Raw genomic sequence first — 19257 nt, 5'->3', positions numbered from 1 at the left:
ATCTGTTAACAAAATTAAAATAATGGTAAAATGAGGCCTGCAAGTTTCTTATCACCTCCTGGATAGAAAATCGAGAACTGAGTAGCCGACTAATTGATACGAGAACATGTGTTGAATTAATATGGACCGACATAATAGAAATAGAAAGTGAAATAGTATTAGATGAGCCGGATAAAAAGAAAGAAAAAATCGAGGCCACACCCAGCGTACGGAACAGCCGACCAACACAGCGTCACTTTGCGCTTCTCGGTTTCTGCTACTCCGCTAGTCCCCTCTTCCTGTTCCTGTTCTACCCGCTTTCCGCTAGTCCCCTCCACTTCGGTCGCCTCAACGGCCCGGGGGAGAATCTCTTCCCAGCCAATCCCAAGGTGTTCTCTTGCTTCGGTGTATATCCTACCCTGTCCCGCGAGATTCTCGGCTATTTCTGCTGTCCTGTGAAATTGGTGCGGTTCTTGAATCTGTTCGACGAGCGTCAGTAGTCACTGCTGATACAAAGATCCTAGCTTTTTTGCTGTTCATTTCATTGATTTTCCCAAAGCTTCTTTGCGATTTCTTCCACTAGAGCGCAAGAATCCGCTGCTCTGCTTTTGTTCGGAGATTGGCCATGGGCGGCGGCGGCGGGAACGAGCGCTTCCCGGGGGGCAGCGACCCGCTGCTCCCGACGAAGCGAGAGGGGGACGAGGACGACGCCGGCGCCTCCGCGTTCCACGAGTTCAGCGGTGCATCCTTCGCCGGCGCGGTGTTCAACCTCTCCACCACCATCGTCGGCGCGGGCATCATGGCGCTGCCGGCCACCATGAAGGTGCTCGGCCTCGTGCCCGGGCTCGTCATGATAGTGCTCGCCGCGCTCCTCACCGACGCCTCCATCGAGCTGCTCGTGAGGTTCAGCCGCGCCGTGGGGGCGCGGTCCTACGGCGCCGCCATGGGGGATGCCTTCGGGTGGTGGGGCAGGAGGTTGCTCCAGGTCTGCGTCGTCATCAACAACGTTGGCGTTATGATCGTCTACATGATCATTATTGGTAACCTCAACTTATCATCTGGGCGCAGCCTGAATTTCGATTCAGTATGACTGTCCACGCACCTGCTGCTTTCTACTGCGAATTTGTCAGGGTTGCTGTGGTGCCTTAGTCCCTGGTCTGAGAAATTTAACTTCGATTTTAGATTAAGTAGTAAATCAATGAGTTTATGGACTGTTCTTGACCTACCTTTGGACTTAGGAGCAGATGTTGCCCCCACTGTTGCTGCCTCTTGCCTGTACAACACACTTCAAGTTACTGAACAAAAGTGAAATGCTGGGGCAAAGACTTGGATTTTTTTTCTGCTTTTCAGTAAATTTATGTGCGATTCTTCTGCAAAACAATTCTGTCAGCATCCTTGTACTTTCTAATACTGTCTTAGGCTTGAGATCCCATGGGTTTTCTTTTGCTTGTGTTTCTACAGATATTCTATAGATACCTTCTGAACAATTTTGTCAGCATCATATGCTGCAATTTACATTTTATGTTTGATAAAATGCCACTCCAAGGTCTCTCTGGTTGATGCCTTCAAATGTTGATATCGTTCCCTACTGACATGCAAGTGTTTGTTTCTTTTACTGCAGGTGATGTGCTTTCTGGAACTGATTCTGGTGGTGAACACCACTATGGTGTTCTAGAAGGATGGTTCGGAATGCACTGGTGGAACGGCCGTTTCTTTATTCTCCTGGTTACAACCCTTTGTATTTTTACTCCACTAGCATGCTTGAAGCATATTGGTAAGCAAATGATTGAAAGAATAAGTTCTACAGCTCTAATTTGCAAGATTAATGGATATTTGGTTCCATTCTACACTTATGTGTTCTTTTTTTTTTTCTTGCAGATTCATTGAGCTATACGTCCACAATATCTGTAGCTTTGGCTGTTGTATTTGTTATCATTACTGCAGGCATTGCTATTGTCAAGTTGATAGGTGGACAAATTCCAATGCCCAAGCTGTTTCCGGTGGTTCCTGATTTGGCATCTGTTTGGGAACTATTTACAGCGGTACCAGTTCTTGTCACTGCTTACGTTTGCCATTACAATGGTATGAACAAATTCTAGTTCTGACTGCAAAAAAAACAATTTTGTTATGAAGAGTACGGAAAAGATGGACCCTGATACTTTTTATAATTGCATTTATGGAAATTTTGAGTCCGTAAGTGTGGAAGTGTCAAGGGCTTAAAATGCATATATAATGGTAAAAAAAATGAAATAAATGGTCATAGTCCAGTTTGGGTGTTATCCCTGCCACTTGCATCTTCGACTTTTTTGTGCACTCACCAATCCTAGAAAAATGCCTGCTTCTCAGCTTTCTAAGGAGTACTGATTTACTCTTTGCAGTTCACCCAATTCATAATGAGTTAAAGGACTCTTCGCAGATAAAGCCAATAGTGCATACATCATTGACACTGTGCTCGACTATCTACATCACAACAAGTTTCTTTGGATACCTCCTCTTTGGCGAGTCTACACTCTCTGATGTGCTCTCCAACTTTGATTCAAATCTGGGGATCCCATATAGTTCAGTTCTAAATGATGCTGTCAGAGTGAGCTATGCTGTTCACCTTATGCTCGTGTTCCCCATGATATTCCATGCACTGCGTCTTAATTTGGATGGGCTTCTCTTCGCTTCTGCAAGGCCTCTGTCTTCTGACAACAAGAGATTTAGTGCAATGACAGCAGTGCTTCTCCTAGTGATTTTTGGGTCTGCAAACTTCATTCCTAGTATATGGGATGCTTTTCAATTTACTGGAGCTACTGCTGCTGTTTGTATTGCCTTTATTTTCCCAGCTGCAATCACTCTAAGGTAACTTGATGCTGTTAGTTTTTTTAAAATAATTGTAATAGCAGTTTACTTCCAGTTCCAACAGATAGATTCTCCTAGTATGGTATACTTTTCTTTTCTTTGTAGTTCTACTAGAATGTTGATTGACCTCTGAGCATGCGGCAAATGAGAATAAAAGGAAACCAACCCTGTCTATGGTTACTCTAAAATACATTTGCCGATTACGACTGTAGTGCATGCTGCTAATTTGTAAAAATGTAATAATCCTAATGAATAAGCTGCATAAATTGAATGCACTTCTGGATTGGCTGCTGCCATGATAGTTGTTGAATGACATTTTATTGTTGTTGGAGTATATTGAGCCCATGTGTATAGAGGCTCATCTAGAGGCTCATGTATAGGTATTATATATACCCACCCTTCTAGGGTTGGAGGAATACAAGCCATTATTCTCTCCTACTCTCTCTCTTTCATGGTATCAGACGCTCCTTTCCTGGGCAGGCGCCGCCTCCTGCTTCAGTAGGCACCGCCGCCGCCGTCCTTGCGGCCATGGACGGCCGGCCGCCGCCACCTCCACCTCCACCCCTCTCCTCCTTCCTTCCCCTTCCTTCCTCTGGCGCTGCTCTTTCCTCTGTTTCTGCCGCCGCCTCCGCTGCTGCCGCGCCCACTGGCGCATGGGTTGCGCCCGCTGGCGCTGCACACGCCACAGCCGCGCCCTTTCCCTCCTCTGTTCCGTGCGCGTGGGGCTCCAACTCCTCTGTTCCCGGCGCCATGGCCGCCGCCGCTGCCTCTGCTGCTGGCTTAGCGCGCACGGGCGGCCCCCCTCCCCTGCTCGACCTCTCCCAATGCGGCGTAGATCCGGACGCCGCCGCGCAGGACGCCCGCGGCTCCTCCTTCGCCGCCGCTGCTGCATGCTCGGCGCGCGCGGGTGGCCCCCCTGCTGCGCAGGTCGCCGTCATGCAGGCCGCAGGGCGCAGCCCCTCCTCCGCCGCGCCGCCCACGGCCGGCCTGCCCGCGGCCATGCCGCAGCACGGCCCCCTGGGCGCCACCGTCGCCGCCGCTGCATGCCTGGCGCGACCAGGGGCTGGCGCGCCGCCGCTAGGCGTAGGCGCACCCCATCCTATGCCGCCACGCCCCTAGGACGACGCCGCCGCCGCTGCACACCTGGCGCAGGGCCTGGCTCAGGCTGCCGCCGCCGTCCCTGCGGGCGCACTGGGCACGTGCCCCCCCCCCCCGGCCGGCCCCATGGCCCCGTCTGCTCCGGCCGCGGGCGTGTGGTCTTGCTCGGGCCGTTCTGCCGCCGCTCCTCTGTTCCAGGGCGCGGGGGCTGCCCCTCCTCTGTTCCAGGCAGCCGCCCAGGTGCCTCCTCTGCTCCAGGGCGCGCCTCTGTTCCAGGCCGCCGCCCAGGTGCCTCCTCCGCTCCAGGGCGCGGGCCGCGCCGCTGCCGCTGCCGCCTCCCTGCCGCGCACGCCGCCCAGGCCGTCGCGCATAGGGATCCCGCGCGGGCCGCTGCCTCCCTCGCCGCTGCGCAGGTTGTCACGCCCGCCGCGCAGGTCCAGGCCTTCGCAGGCCCTCATCCTCAGCCCCACCCGGCGGTCATGCTCGCCGCTGCTGCTCCCATGTTCGCGCCGTTCTGGACACCGCCCGCTCCACCCAGCCAGTAGCCGACCTGGTCTGGGGGTGGGACCAGGCCGCACTGGCGCAGTCCTTCAGCGCCATAGGGCGGACGCCACCGGTCTGCACTGAGTGGATCGCCGACTCGGGTGCCTCTTCCACACCACCCCACATGTCGGTATCCTTTCGTCTGTCCGACCCCCACACCCCTCTTGTCCTACCATCATGGTTGGTGACGGGTCTTGCCTTCCTGTCACCGCCGTGGGTTCTGCTCCTGGCTCTTTTCGTCTTCCCAATGTCCTTGTTGCTCCTCGGATGGTTCATAACCTTCTTTCCATTCGTCAGTTTACAACTGACAATTCTTGTTACATCGATTTTGATTCTTCTGGCCTCACTGTAAAGGATTCGGCCTCCCGGCGTCCGCTACTCCGGTGTGATAGCACGGGCCCCTTTACACCCTTCGTCTTCCTTCTTCCGCTGCACTACTCTCGCCTTCTTCTTCGCCCTGGCCGTCTTGGTCTGCCGCTTTTGCCGCGACGCCGTCTTCCACCACCTAGCACCGCCGTCTTGGTCACCTTGGCCGCGACGTTCTGGCTCAGCTCAGTCGTAGTACCGATGTTCCTGGTACTAGGGCTCTTGCTGAGCCCCTCTGCCATGCGTGCCAGCTCGGTCATCATGTTCCGCTCCTTTTTTTCTTCTTCTTCGCATGCGACGCATGCATTTGACCTTGTTCACTGTGACCTGTGGACCTCTCCTGTATTTAGCCTTTCTGGTTATAAGTACTATATGGTGGTGGTCGACGACTTATCGCACTACTCTTGGACGTTTCCTTTGCGCGCCAAGTCTGAGATCTTCCCCACCCTCCTCCACTTCTTTGCCTGGGTGTCCACTAAGTTCGGCCTCACCGTTAAGGCCGTCCAGTGTGACAACGGGCGGGAGTTCGACAACTCCACCTCCCGTTCTTTCTTCCTCTCTCGGGGTGTTCAGCTGCGTATGTCTTGTCCGTATACCTCTCCTCAGAACGGCAAGGTTGAGCGGATGATTCGCACGACGAACGACGTCGTGCGCACCATTCTGATCCAGGCTTCTTTGCCCCCGCGCTTCTGGGCTGAGAGCCTCCACACTACCACCTACTTGCTCAACCGTCTTCCGTCCACTGCTTCTCCTGCTCCCACTCCACACCACGCTCTTTTCGGTACCCCTCCTCGCTACGACCACCTTCGGGTTTTCGGGTGTTCGTGTTACCCTAACACCTCCGCCACTGCTCCTCACAAGCTGGCGCCCCGCTCGACTCGTTGTGTGTTCCTTGGTTACTCCCCTGACCACAAGGGGTACCGATGCTTGGACCTCACCTCTCGCCGCGTCCTGATCTCCCGACACGTCGTCTTTGACGAGTCGGATTTCTCCTACTCTACCTCATCTACACCTTCTCCTGACCCCGAGCTGGAGTCTCTGTTTCCGACTGACCCGGTGGTTCAGCCACCGTTACCTGTCTGTCCTTTTCCTGCAGGTTTTCCCGGCACGCCGGCACCGTTTCCGATGATCCCTGCTGCGTTGAGCGTGGCCCCGGTGCCCGCGGTCGCGCCACGTGCGGTACCCGGACCTCCGGTCGTGCCGCGCGCGGACCCGGTGTCTCCCGCTGCGCCACGCGCAGCCCCGGTGCCTTCACCTGCACCTGCGTGGTAAGCTCAGCCGGTGGAGGTGTACCGGCATCGCTCGGCGCCGACCCCGACACCGCAGCGGTACGCTGAGCCAGTGCAGGTGTACCGGCGTCGTTCGGCGCCGACACTGGCGCCGCCTCCTGGTACAAAGGCTCCTGCGACGCCAACGCCGCCTCCTCCGGCTCCCTCTCGAGCCGAGCCGGAGGTATACCACCCGCCAGTCATCCATCGGGATCCTCGGCATATCCATCCCATGGTGACTCGGCGGATGGCGTCTCAGGCCGCGACTCTCTCCGCCACCGAGGGAGAGCCGCGGGTCTCTCCGGTACCCTCCTCTGTCCGCGACGCCTTGGCGGATCCTCACTGGCGTCGCGCGATGGAAGAGGAGTACGCGGCTCTTCTTGCCAACCAGACGTGGGACCTCGTGCCGCGTCCATCTGGTTGCAATGTGGTGACTGGCAAGTGGATCTGGACGCATAAGCGTCGGGCTGATGGCACACTGGAGCGCTACAAGGCTCGCTGGGTTCTCCGGGGGTTCACTCAGTGGCCTAGTGTGGACTATGATGAGACCTTCAGCCCAGTCGTGATGCCCGCTACGGTGCGCACGGTCCTCTCGCTTGCGCTCTCGCGCTCTTGGCCTGTGCACAACTGTACGTGAAGAATGCGTCACTTCACGACACTCTGTCAGAGACTGTCTACTGCTCAGCCAGCGGGATTTGTGGATTCGAGTCGTCCGGATATGGTCTGCCGGCTCAACAAGTCTCTCTATGGACTGAAGCAGGCTCCTCGGGCTTGGTACTCTCGGTTCGCCACGTTCTTGCTGACATTGGGATTCACCGAGGCCAAGTCTGACATGTCTCTCTTCGTCTACTGTCGTGGGGATGAGATTTCCTATCTGCTGCTCTCCGCTGATGACATTGTGCTCACAGCCTCTAGTCAGCGATTGCTTCAGAGTGTCATCTCATCTCTGCAGAAGGAGTTTGCTATGAAGGATCTCGGTCAGCTCCACCACTTCTTGGGCGTCACTGTTGAGCCTCGCCCATCTGGTCTTCTTCTGCACCAGCGGCAGTACGCACTCGATATCTTGGAGCGGGCTGGGATGACTGATTGCAAGCCCTGCTCCACTCCTGTCGACACTCAGGCGAAGCTGTCCGCTGATCTGGGTGATCCGGTGGCTGATCCTACTGCCTACCGGAGTCTGGCTGGTGCTTTGCAGTACCTCACCTTCACCAGGCCGGACCTCACCTACGCTGTCCAGCAGGTCTGTCTCCATATGCATGATCCCCGGGAGTCACACCTTGCTGCGCTGAAACGTCTCCTCCGCTACGTCCGTGGCACTGTGGACCTCGGCCTGGTGCTTCACCGCTCGTCCTTTGCTGAGCTGGTGGTCTACACCGACGCTGACTGTGCTGGCTGCCCGGACACTCGTCGCTCCACTTCCGGCTACGCCGTCTTCCTGGGTGGCAACCTAGTCTCCTGGTCGTCCAAGCGGCAACCGGTTGTCTCCCGCTCCAGTGCCGAGGCGGAGTACCGGGCTGTCGCTAACGGCGTAGCGGAGGCGTCCTGGCTACGACAGCTCTTGGCGGAGCTCCACAGCCCGCTCGCCAAGAGCACGCTCGTCTACTGCGACAACGTCAGTGCCGTGTATCTCTCCACCAACCCCGTCCAGCATCAGCGGACGAAGCACGTGGGGATCGACCTACACTTCGTGCGCGACAGATCGCAATCGGCGATGTTCGGGTACTCCATGTCTCGATTACCTCCCAGTTTGCTGACATCTTCACCAAGGGGCTGCCCTTCTCGACCTTCTCGACCTTCTCGGAGTTTCGATCCAGCCTCAACATAGCCGGTGGCTAGTTATGGCTGCGGGGGGTATTTGCCCTTTGTACTCTATTTTTACTCTTTTCTTGTCCAGTCTTGAACACCGCTGCGTCGGTAGTTCAGACTGCGGGGGTGTTAGTTTTTTTATTGTCCAGTCTTGAACACCGCTGCACCGGTAGTTCAGAATGCGGGGGGTGTTGGAGTATATTGAGCCCATGTGTATAGAGGCTCATCTAGAGGCCCATGTATAGGTATTATATATACTCACCCTTCTAGGGGTTGGAGGAATACAAGCCATTATTTTCTCCTACTCTCTCTCTTTCAATTGTGGTTATGATTGGTGACCTCTAACCCCATCTGCTTCTGATGTCTCAGGGATCCACACGGTATAGCAAAGAAGTGGGACAAGATTTTGGCTGTCTTCATGATTGTTCTTGCGGTTGTATCAAATGTAGTAGCGGTGTACAGCGATGCCTACAAAATGTTCCACAAGAAAAGTGCTCCTTCCCAGGCCTGAACTGGAAAATCTGCTGAAGATTTGTCTTCATGGTGGTTTGTACATTAGTAGTCAATAAAAGATTCATTTAAAGGTTTCATGTGATTGAATTTGATGATTTGTTTCACGGGCAAGGTCGACTCAATCATGTTGAGTTTCATGTATGTATGTATGTATGTATGTGTGTGTATGTATGTACGTACGTATACTAGGATGCACAAACTTCAGAGTTCAGACTGAAGTGCTTCGGTACAGTAAAAAGTGGGGTAGTTGTATTAAATGTGAAATTATAGAGTTATTATTATGATGGACTTCCTTCTGCAACTGAATGTACATTTTACTTTCATGGGATGGCCCTTCGAGCGTGCTATGATTTGTGAATGTGCTACAAGTGGACTTTGTTATCATCGTGTCATTGTGCCGCTAGGGGAAGATGGTAGACTATGGACTATTGCAGTATAACAAGAGAGCTAGAGACGCACATGTTATCACTAGACTGATGTTTGCTTTCATGAAGCTCATGTGGCTTTTAGCCTTTTGTGGACCATAACAAATGCAAGCACGAGGGTTTTATTCCTGTCCATGAAACAAAATAGTTCACATACCATATTGACATTTGTTGGTATCTTCTATGATGCATGCGGGAGTTAGGGAGCTAGCGAGATACATATTGATATTCCTGTCCATATTGATATTTGATAGTTCACATACAAAATAGTTCACAAGGATCGGATCCATGCGGGAGCTAGGGAGCTAGCGAGAGCGTATCCTAACCTTTACTAATATTCTCTTAACTTTGACTAATTTTCTTGCCTAGCATAAAAACGTGGTAAGAAAAGTACTAATTTGTGGCTAAGAACCCAACACATTTTTTGAGTATCGGATAGCCTTCCCTTCATTCATTTAACCGATCCTTATAAAGAGAAGATCTGATAAACACTAAGTGCTACATGAAACTAGACCGATTCAGAGAGCTGATTGGCTGACCTAGCAAGTACATGAGCTAAAATGGATAAAAGAGAAGACAACAGTAGAAGCATGCAGTGGGCCTAGTTTATTTTATTGTCTCAAGCGACGACAAAATAGTGGTTTCTACAATACAATGCTCTAGCTCTAGCTAACACTAGTGCTAGTATCGCAGTAATGGTGATATTAAAAATCGGTAATTTGTTTCACATTTTTCTTTACATTGAAGCGGCTTGTTCAGGCCTCTCGGTGTCAGCAGGAGCTGCCGCCTCTTCATCACCAAAGCTTGGGGCCTTGGGGATAAGACCTAGGATCTTAAACATTGCCTGGTCCGCATCGAAGTCATTGTTCGCGGTAGTCAGAAGTTTCTCACCGGCAAATATGGAGTTGGCCCCAGCAAGGAAGCAGAGCGCTTGTTCTGGCATGGAGAACCGTACGCGGCCTGCCGAAAGCCTCACCATTGCCTTTGGCATCACGATCCGAGCAGTGGCAATCATGCGGATCATTTCCCAGATCTCTACAGGCTGATGTAGAACACTAGTTAGCACAAACAAATACAAACGAAAAGCAGCATGTGTAATCCTAAAGCAGGTTATAATCTGCATATTGTAGTCAACATTGTGCAATCAAAGACTTGTGTTATAGCAATGTTTTTCATGTGTGCAATGCAGGCTCACACACTAGCTGCAATCATCTCAACTATAGATAATGGCAGATAATCAGCAGTACGGAATACCTTCTGATCCTCAAGAGGTGTGCCTTTAACAGCAACCAATGCATTAATAGGAACGCTTTCTGGGTGTGTAGGCAAGGTGGCTAGTGTATGCAACAACCCCACACGGTCCTCCTCTGCTTCTCCAAGACCAATTATTCCACCTGCATAAAAGAAATGTTATACCAAATTATACACCAAAGAACAATATATTTCCCAGATTTTTTTTTTGAACTAGTAGAAGAATGTTTATTTTGCAGTGAATTGGAAAAATCACCTGAACAGATGCTTATTCCAGCTTCACGAACATGCTGGAGAGTCTGCAGTCTATCATCATATGATCTTGTGGTAATAATATTGGGATAATACTCTCTTGATGTATCAAGGTTATGATTGTAAGCTGTAAGTCCAGCCTTTTTCAGTTCTTCAGCCTGTTGTTTCTCTATCATGCCCAGCGTGCAACAGACCTCCATGCCCATACCCCTGCAAAGTTAATTATCCAATGAATGCTAAAGTGATCAAATAAACTATAATAATAATGCTTAAAGTAAAATAATAATAATAATAATGTAGAAAACTTCTGTCGACCAAACATATCATCATATTCCATACAATTAAGACCTTTAAGTAAATGACCATGTATATCATAGGTGGATAGATGAAAGCTAGTTTATTTCTAAAAAACAAGGCGAATAAAGGCATGATAACAGAACTTTTGCATAATTATGCAGAACATGCACCATAGACCACATTTTTATTGTATAAAAATAAATGATCCCAATGAATACCTTATTTCCTTGACATATTCAAGAATCTGATTGAAATTTGTTTTCCTTCCGATGGTTTCTCTCCATGCAGCTCCCATGCAAAAACGTGTGCTCCCAGACTCTTTCGCCTGTAAAAATAAGTTAGAAGGAGCAATATATTCGTGTCATAAAATTTGCAGGTTATGTTCGTGATGTTTGACCTTTAGTCTACATTCAACAAGTAAATGAAAGGTTTATATTGTCATTTTGTGACAGTAAAAAAGCAACAGCTGAACTTGTTCACCTCCCAGACAATTATTATACTAACAGTACCTTTTTTGCTGCTTCTAGGACAGCATCTTTGTTCATCAATTTCTGGGCCTTCAATCCAGTGTTGTATCTTGATGACTGAGGGCAGTAAGAACAATCTTCACTGCATCCACCAGTCTTTATTGAAAGAAGTGTGCATTGCTGCACTTCTCTGAATTTGTGCACATTTCTGTGGACCTGAGCCTGAAACAAAAAGTAGCTGATTGATAATGAGAAAAGCAAATGGCACTTCAGAATTGATGATACCCTATTAACTGGTATATGATCTCAAAGAGATAGTGGCAAGTGTCCAGTACAATGATGAGGGTGATGCCTTAGTTTGGCAATATGACAGTAAGGGTATCTATACTACTCAATCCTTATATGCTGTGATTAACTTTCGCGGGGTGCGCCCTGTGTTTATTCCTTCAGTTTGGAAAATCCAGATCCTTCCCCGGGTCCAAGTCTTTCTTTGGCTGTTATCGCATAATAAGCTGATGACTGCTGACAATTTAATCAAGAGAAATATCTTTAAACCGCTACGCTGCCAATTTTGTAATGAAAATGAGTCGATCCCCCATTGTTTTTTGATTGTATAGTTGCTAGAAATATGTGGGACTACGTTAATAATCATCTCTGCACCAGTATTAAGTCTTTTGAGGATATGGCTTGCAAGTGGCCCTGTGGGGGTAACTCTGAAATCTTAAATTGCATCTCTGCGGGAGTTTGCTGGGGGATTTGGCTAACCAGGAATGATATGATTTTCCATCAACAGAGCTGGCGAAGTACAAAAATCATTCTCAGGAGGATCTGGCGCTGTATGACGACATGGCAACCTATGCTCAAGAACCAAGTGTCAACTGGGGTCACCCAATGGTGCGGCTTCCTGGAGGCGGCTGTTTCAAGCCCTTTGGCGCTAAAGGCAGCGTGAAGAAACTCAAGATGCGACTAATGGCTGAGCATGTGAAGCCAGTGTCATCTAAAGATGTTCAGCGCTTCGCGCGTCCGCTTCTGCGTTTTCTTTTGTTTCTTCATCGCTGTCCTGTATGACTGTTTCCTAAAATGCTAGTAGGCTCAGTAAGGGCGGTGTTTTCTGTAGGGATGTTCCCCCTCTGCTGTGCCCTGTCTTTAACCTGCTTAAGCTTGAAATGCTGTGAACCTTCTGCCTTGTTAATGAATGAGGCAGGGCAATTTGCCTTTCTGCTCTAAAAAAATGTTTTTGATAAACTTGTGAACACACAACTTGACATCTAACTCCGCCTATGCTGACTGGAAGACTCTCTCTCCTGAGTCGTCTCAGCATAGCCGGTCCCAAGCCCGAATAAAGGAGGAGGGTTGCATTATGTTTTGGCAAACCAGCATAAAAATAGCCACTCTAATGGATTTGAAACCCACAAGAAACTCGTTGGGGCGTAACCCTCTTAGCGACGCGCTACATCGGAACCCGGGTGTGGTGATAAATGGGCAAGGACCGGGTCGCCATCCCCCCAAGGGCGCGTCGTATCATGACCTGGGTACGATGATAAGTGAGTAAGGGTCGGGTCGTCACCTGAATGGAGCACTACATCTACGCCCGGGTGTAGTGAAAAATGAGCAAGGGTCTTCGCACTTCCCTCGACGGGTGCGAAGGGTAAGGAAGCTAGCCGAGCCAATTAGGATTCGTATAGGTAGCTGGAACGTAGGGTCCCTAACGGGTAAGTTGCGAGAGCTAGTTGATGTAGCAATTAGGAGGCGTGTAAATATTCTATGCGTTCAGGAGACTAAATGGAAGGGCCAGAAGGCGAAGGAGGTTGAGGATACTGGCTTCAAGCTTTGGTACACGGGAGCAACTCCGGGTAGGAATGGTGTAGGCATCTTGATTGATAGGAACCTTAAGGATGGAGTCGTAGAGGTTAGAAGGCAAGGCGACCGGATTATCCTAATCCGGTTGGTAGTTGGAGATTCGGTTTTGAATGTGATCAGTGGCTATGCCCCTCAGGTAGGCCTTAGTGAGAACACCAAGATGCAGTTCTGGGAAGATCTAGATAGCATGGTTAATACCGTGCCTACCAGCGAGAAACTCTAGATAGCAGGAGTCAAGAGGGGGAGGATGTGTTGAACTTCGCGTTAGCCTACGACTTGTTGATAGCGAATACCGTGTTTAAGAAGAGGGAATCCCATCTTGTGACGTTTCGTAGTGGACAACACTCGAGACAGATCGACTTTATCCTTGCTAGGAGGGAGGATAGACGTGATTGCTTAGATTGTAAGGTGATACCTGGGGAGTGTGTTGTCCCTCAACACAAGCTTGTGGTGGCGGACTTTCGTCTTCGGGTACGTGTCCACCGGGACAAACGTGCCAAGATTGCCAAGATTGCGAGAACAAAGTGGTGGAAGCTTAGAGGGGAAGCGGCACAAGCGTTTAAGGAAAGGATGCTATGTGAGGGGCCTTGGGAAGAAGGAGAAGACGCAGATGACATGTGGCTAAAGATGGCAACATGTGTTCGGAAGGTGGCCTCAGAGGTGTTTGGCGTGAGTAGGGGAGGCAAACAGGAGGGGAAAGACACCTGGTGGTGGAATGACGAGGTGCAAAGGGCTATTAAGGAGAAGAAGGAGTGTTTCAAGCGCCTCCACCTTGACAAGAGTGCAGCCAACATCGAGGGCTATAAATTAGCGAAGAGGGTTGCAAAGCGAGCTGTGAATGTAGCAAAGGGTAAAGCGTATGATGACCTATATCAGCGGCTAGGCATGAAAGAAGGGGAGAAGGACATTTATAGGATGGCTAGGATCCGCGAGCGGAAGACAAGGGACATCAACCAAATCAAATACATTAAGGATGGGACAGATCGACTACTAGTGAAGGATGAGGAGATCATGGATAGATGGAGAGAGTACTTCGACAAGTTATTTAATGGGGAGAGTGAGGGCCCTACCCTTGAGTTAGATGACTCTTTTGACGATACCAACAGACGTTTTGTGAGGAGAATTCAGGAGGTAGAGATCGGGGAGGCTTTGAAGAGGATGAAGGGAGGTAAATCGATGGGCCCTGATGGTATCCCCATTGAGGTGTGGAGATGCCTAGGAGATAGAGCAATAGTATAGTTAACTAAGCTTTTTAATCCCATTTTTTGGTCAAACAAGATGCCGGAAGAATGGAGGAGAAGTATATTAGTACTTATCTTCAAAAACAAGGGTGATGTTCAAAGTTGTACTAACTACCGTGGGATTAAGCTGATGAGCCATACGATGAAGCTTTGGGAGAGGGTTATCGAGCATCGCCTAAGAAGAGTGACAAGTGTGACCCAAAACCAATTTGGGTTCATGCCTGGAAGGTCAACCATGGAGGCGATTTTCTTAATACGACAATTGATGGAGAGATATAGGGAACAGAAGAAGGACTTGCACATGGTCTTCATTGACCTTGAGAAGGCATATGACAAAGTACCGAGAAATGTCATGTGGTGGGCCTTGGAGAAGCACAAAGTCCCAACTAAGTACATTACCCTCATTAAGGATATGTACAAGGATGCGACGACGTTTGTCCGGACATGTGATGGCAACACCACTGACTTTCCTATTAACATAGGCCTACACCAGGGATCAGCATTGAGCCCTTATTTATTTGCTTTAGTGATGGATGAGGTCACAAGGGATATATACAAGGTGAGATCCCTTGGTGTATGCTCTTTGCTGATAATGTGGTGCTAGTTGACGAGAGTAGGGCAGGGGTTAATAGGAAGTTAGAGCTGTGGAGACGCACGTTAGAGTCGAAAGGGTTCAGACTTAGTAGGACCAAGACCGAGTACATGATGTGCGATTTCAGCGCGACTAGGCATGAGGGGGGAGACGTTAGTCTAGATGGACAAGTGGTGGTCCAGAAGGATACTTTTCGGTATTTAGGATCGGTGCTACAAAAGGATGGCGACATTGATGAAGATGTTAGGCATAGAATTTCAGCTGGCTGGTTGAAATGGCGGCAAGCTTCTGGCATCCTTTGTGACAAGAGGGTGCCACAAAAGCTAAAAGGCAAATTCTATAGGACAGCAATTCGTCCGGCGATGCTATACGGTGCTGAATGTTGGCCTACAAAAAGGCGACATGTCCAGCAACTGAGTGTAGCAGAGATGCGGATGTTGCGGTGGTTTTGCGGGCACACAAGGAGGGATAGAGTCCGGAACGAAGTTATTCGGGATAGGGTCGGAGTGGCACCAATTGAGGAGAAACTTACCCAGCATCGGCTGAGATGGTTTGGACATGTCCAACGAAGGCCTCCTGAGGCGCCGGTGCGTAATGGGGTTTTTGAGCGGGTCGATAATGTAAAGAGGGGTAGAGGTAGACCTAAACTGATGTGGGATGAGTCAGTTAAGAGAGACCTTAAGGATTGGAATATCTCTAAAGAGATAGCTTTGGATAGGAGCGCTTGGAGACTAGCTATCAATGTGCCTGAACCTTGAACTTATTTCTTTCAGGTTTCATCTCTAGCCTACCCCAACTTGCTTGGGAAAAAAGGCTATGTTGTTGTTGTTGTACAATACTGTAGTAGGTACCATTTGGTATCTTTTCCTTCACAGGCAATAAGCTTTTACATAATGAAAGGATGTCATCATAAGGCAATGCTACATAATCAACAAGTCTCTAAAACCCAACCATCATAAAACGCTACTAACCATAAGGGACCACTTTTCAGTGTTCATAAATATGAGCAATAAATCCCGAACACTAAATGCAAAAAGAACCAATCAAGTTGCCATTGCTGATAACTTGCAGTTATTTGCATTTAAGAAATGTACAAACATTTTCAGGATGATGATCCCACTTGACTCTTGTAGCTCATGCCTGATTTTCTTTCTCTGCATTTTAGGTGGAGCTTTAAATTCAACCATCGAAAGTAACTAAGTAAGTGATCTTTTTAGGAAACTAAAGGGTGCAACATTCTCAGCGTGGCTACCAAATAACATGAAGAGGTGCAGTCCTACTTTTAATTCTATAAAAGATGACATAAGATTTCGGGATCTCTGTTATGTTGTAAAAGTTGAGCAACTCCAGCAGCAGCCCTTAAATCAGACCCTCTAAATGCGAAATAGGGGCTACCTCTATTTTTTAGAGGCCTCCAAATTTGCTCCAACTCAAGCAGTAGCTCTCAATTCTAACTTATAATAGAGGGCTCCCTAGAGACCCCCTAGAAATGGAGGGTGGAGGAAGGAATATGGAGGCATCCCAAAAATAGAGAGCCTAGTAGAGTCTGCTGGAATGCATCTTTTTGGCTTAATTAACCCGCTAACTTGAGATAGGGGTTGTTTAGAGCGTCTGCTGGAGTTGCTCAACCTAATAATATATATCTATTCAGTTTGGCTGCATATTTTGAAACTATGGCGATGATTTTTTGGATTCCCACCATAAAACATCCACTATAAAGTCATCACTAGTGATCTTATGGAAGATTACAGAGCAAGGAACCACCACAGACAGCGGCGGAACCAGAAATTTTGAATAAGGGGGGCCGAGCAGATACTTTATACTATACGTGAGAAACATATCAAGATATATATACGTGTTCCTAATATTTTAGATAGAAAAAATGCTTTACATATGTTCTGTTTGCACTTTACAACTTCGCAGACGTATTGCGAATTTGTATTCTCTTTCTTTCATAAAATAATATCAAATGTCTTCGTTTTTTTAGTTTGACCATGTTTTCTGAAAAAAATTATAACATACTCCCTCCGTCCCACAAAGAGTGTAGTTTTAGGAAATTTCAGACACATTACTTATCTAAACAAATGACTTTGTTACCCCTAATTATTTCTACCAATTATGATTGAAAACCGCATTATTTATTTGGTTTTCTAGAAATGTAGGGTATTCACTACCGGAAAACGGTATTTTGCCGTGTGCTAGAATCTTCGCCGTGTGCATTATTTCGGGCACACGACGAAGACCTCTTTTACCGTGTGTCGCCAGAAGAACACACGGCAAAGCAAAAACACACAGGAAACCTTACTCTTCGCCGTGTGCCAAGGGCCAGCACACGGCAAACCTTGCTCTTCGCCGTGTGCCAGAACCAAGGACACACGGCGAAGTCTGAAAGTTCACCGTGTGTCCACGGTGCAGACACACGGCGAACAGACGCCGACGCCGTCAGCTAGCCCGGACGGCGTCTTCTCGCTTTTTTTCGCCGTGCGCCTATATATACACACGGCGAAAAGGTTCGCTGTGTGCGCGACTTTTGACACACGGCAAACAAGGGCTTCGCCGTCCCTGTAGCTGCCGTCGGCGCTTTGCCTTCGGCGAACAGAAATGTCATGCTACTTTAATTATTAGCACATATTTAGTTAACCAAATAGAGTCCCAATACTTAATAATTAGGGTAATTAGGGGTAGGAGAGTCTTTTATATAGCCATAATTTATTCTAAAAACTCCAGAATGCCTTATATTTGGTGACGGAGGGAGTAATATTGGAGTCTTCGGGTTGGATTTGACTAGTATTTAGCTAGCTGCCTAGGTAGATGTGTATACGTGCACTGTTCAATATGTGTTGTTGGGTTTGTTAAGGACGATGGCCGAAAAACTTAAGTACAAAGCATCGTTGCATTGATTGACCTTTGTGTTGGGCTTTAGAATATAGGTGGGGGTTAAAAATTTTCACTGATTTTAGGGGGGGCCGTGGCCCCTGCTCGCCCCCCCTGGTTCCGCCGTTGACCACAGATAACTTAACAATTATAACTATCATTAAAAATTTTGGAGCCCGTACTAAAGCATATGGCTAATTTGAACAAGAAATTCCCCCGAAATAAACGTTTTTGGCACTGGCCCCCGAAAGCCACTAGCAATCTTCACCCGGCGCCAACAAAAATGTACTTGCTTCATCTCTAATACCACAAATCCAGCCTTGGCAGCAAATCTACGGCCTTCCAAACCCCGAAAGATTAAATACAGAACTTTCGCTGAAGTTCTAAGTCCATTGGGGGCAAAAATAACGGGCGATTTTGGTATCGCATTGTGTCCGTCCAGATGGGATGAGGCGCGCAAAGGCAGGCGTGCGTACCCCGTGGAAGAGGAGATCGAGGAGCGGGGAGTCGTAGATGGCCTGGATCTCAGGCCTGCTCCAATCGTTCCGGGGACCGTCCCGTATCGCCCGCTCCGCCTCCGCCGCGGCCGCCGATGCCGGCGCCGAGGAGAACGCCGCCGCCGCCGCGAGCGGCGGGCGGAGGCGGGAGCGCAGGGTGCGCGCCAGGAGCATCACGGCCAGTCTAGACGGGCTGCCAGCAGCCGGCGAGAGGACCCCGAACGCCGCCGGCTCGCCCCCCCTACTGCCACGAGTGTGGCTGCTGGGCGCAGGACGGACGGGTCGCAAGCGCCGTGGAGGGAGGACGGAGGAGCGCGGCCGCCGGGAGTTGGGGAAGACGGTCGACGGAAGAGACGGACGGGCGTGAGCGTAACTGAAGTGAGAAGTTGGAAGGGGAGATAAGGGTGACCGCGACTGTTCGTGAGACTTTTTTTTTTAAATAGCTTCATGCCCCGTTGCTACGAGTATAAATTTTTAAACAAGATAACAATTATTCTGAAAAAATCTTGCGAAACAACTATTGATCAAATCACGCTGAACATAAACACTAAAGAAAGATGCTGATCAATAAGGATAAAACTATGCTTGAAAAAACAGTCGCCTCAACACAAGATGTATACTTGCTAAGACAATTATCATTGTGTCTTAAGTTAATCGTTGTGTCTAAATCTTTATTGTCATGTGAGTTTGGAATCAAAATTGAAGGGCCATTCACACAAAATATATTACAAGCTATTCAAGATAACTACTTGTTAGTACAAATGATCTGGAACCATCTACACCATTTATACATAGAAAATGATGCAATCCATTTGATATAGGTCTAATTACATAAGGAGTGGGAAAAAATCACAATGAAATGCCAATTCCTAGCGTTCATACATGACTTCACTAAAACAATGTTTCAAAAATGATCTAGGCAAATCAATCTCTTTGCAGATCAGTGGGTCGGGAGTTGTTGCTTGCTTGAGCCAATGTTCAAAAAGACGGAATTCCGCGGCCGCCTAAGCGCGCTTACGCGCTGGGCGGAGGGGTCCCGCTTGGCCTAGGGGGTAGGCGGTCCCCTAGGCGCCCCATGGTGGCG

The 19257-nt window shown here is 49.0% G+C and overlaps 2 protein-coding genes across 4 annotated transcripts; one reads left to right on the top strand and one right to left on the bottom strand.

The window, feature by feature from the left end:
* Positions 1–276: 276 nt before the first annotated feature.
* Positions 277–8740, top strand: LOC120669604 (amino acid transporter AVT6A-like). Of its 3 annotated transcripts, none has more exons than XR_005672714.1 (6): positions 277–1019; positions 1601–1753; positions 1858–2061; positions 2358–2823; positions 8274–8555; positions 8630–8718. XR_005672714.1 is itself a non-coding variant. In XM_039949398.1 (6 exons), exons 2-6 carry the CDS (start codon positions 605–607, stop codon positions 8413–8415), a joined length of 1380 nt encoding a protein of 459 aa, XP_039805332.1. In that variant the 5' UTR covers positions 277–443; positions 563–604; the 3' UTR covers positions 8416–8740. The 3 variants fall into 3 exon arrangements, 2 of the variants coding, with proteins under 2 accessions (XP_039805332.1, XP_039805331.1); XM_039949398.1 differs by having other exon boundaries at positions 277–443; positions 563–1019; positions 8274–8740; XM_039949397.1 differs by having other exon boundaries at positions 277–443; positions 539–1019; positions 8274–8740.
* Positions 8741–9425: 685 nt separating this feature from the next.
* Positions 9426–18603, bottom strand: LOC120669605 (biotin synthase, mitochondrial-like). Its single transcript, XM_039949399.1, has 6 exons — positions 18153–18603; positions 11152–11331; positions 10861–10967; positions 10350–10555; positions 10097–10236; positions 9426–9884 (listed from the first exon to the last, which is right to left on the bottom strand). The coding sequence occupies exons 1-6, from the start codon at positions 18345–18347 to the stop codon at positions 9579–9581; spliced, it is 1134 nt and encodes a 377-aa protein (XP_039805333.1). The 5' UTR covers positions 18348–18603; the 3' UTR covers positions 9426–9578.
* Positions 18604–19257: the final 654 nt, after the last annotated feature.

This window comes from Panicum virgatum, chromosome 4N (assembly GCF_016808335.1).
Source record: "Panicum virgatum strain AP13 chromosome 4N, P.virgatum_v5, whole genome shotgun sequence".
NCBI classification, from domain to species: Eukaryota; Viridiplantae; Streptophyta; class Magnoliopsida; order Poales; family Poaceae; genus Panicum; species Panicum virgatum.
Note: the sequence above shows the minus strand (reverse complement) of the source record. Positions and strands in the feature narration are given on the sequence as shown.

Coding starts and splice junctions, on each gene's coding strand:
- LOC120669604 (XM_039949398.1), top strand. CDS start 605: ATGGGCGGCGGCGGCGGGAACGAGCGCTTCCCGGGGGGCAGCGACCCG. Junction 1,754..1,857: donor AGCATGCTTGAAGCATATTG/GTAAGCAAATGA, acceptor TTTTTCTTGCAG/ATTCATTGAGCTATACGTCC. Junction 2,824..8,273: donor CCAGCTGCAATCACTCTAAG/GTAACTTGATGC, acceptor CTGATGTCTCAG/GGATCCACACGGTATAGCAA.
- LOC120669605 (XM_039949399.1), bottom strand. CDS start 18,347: ATGCTCCTGGCGCGCACCCTGCGCTCCCGCCTCCGCCCGCCGCTCGCG. Junction 11,332..18,152: donor TCGATCTCCTCTTCCACGGG/GTACGCACGCCT, acceptor TTTTTGTTTCAG/GCTCAGGTCCACAGAAATGT. Junction 9,885..10,096: donor CACCTCTTGAGGATCAGAAG/GTATTCCGTACT, acceptor GTTCTACATCAG/CCTGTAGAGATCTGGGAAAT.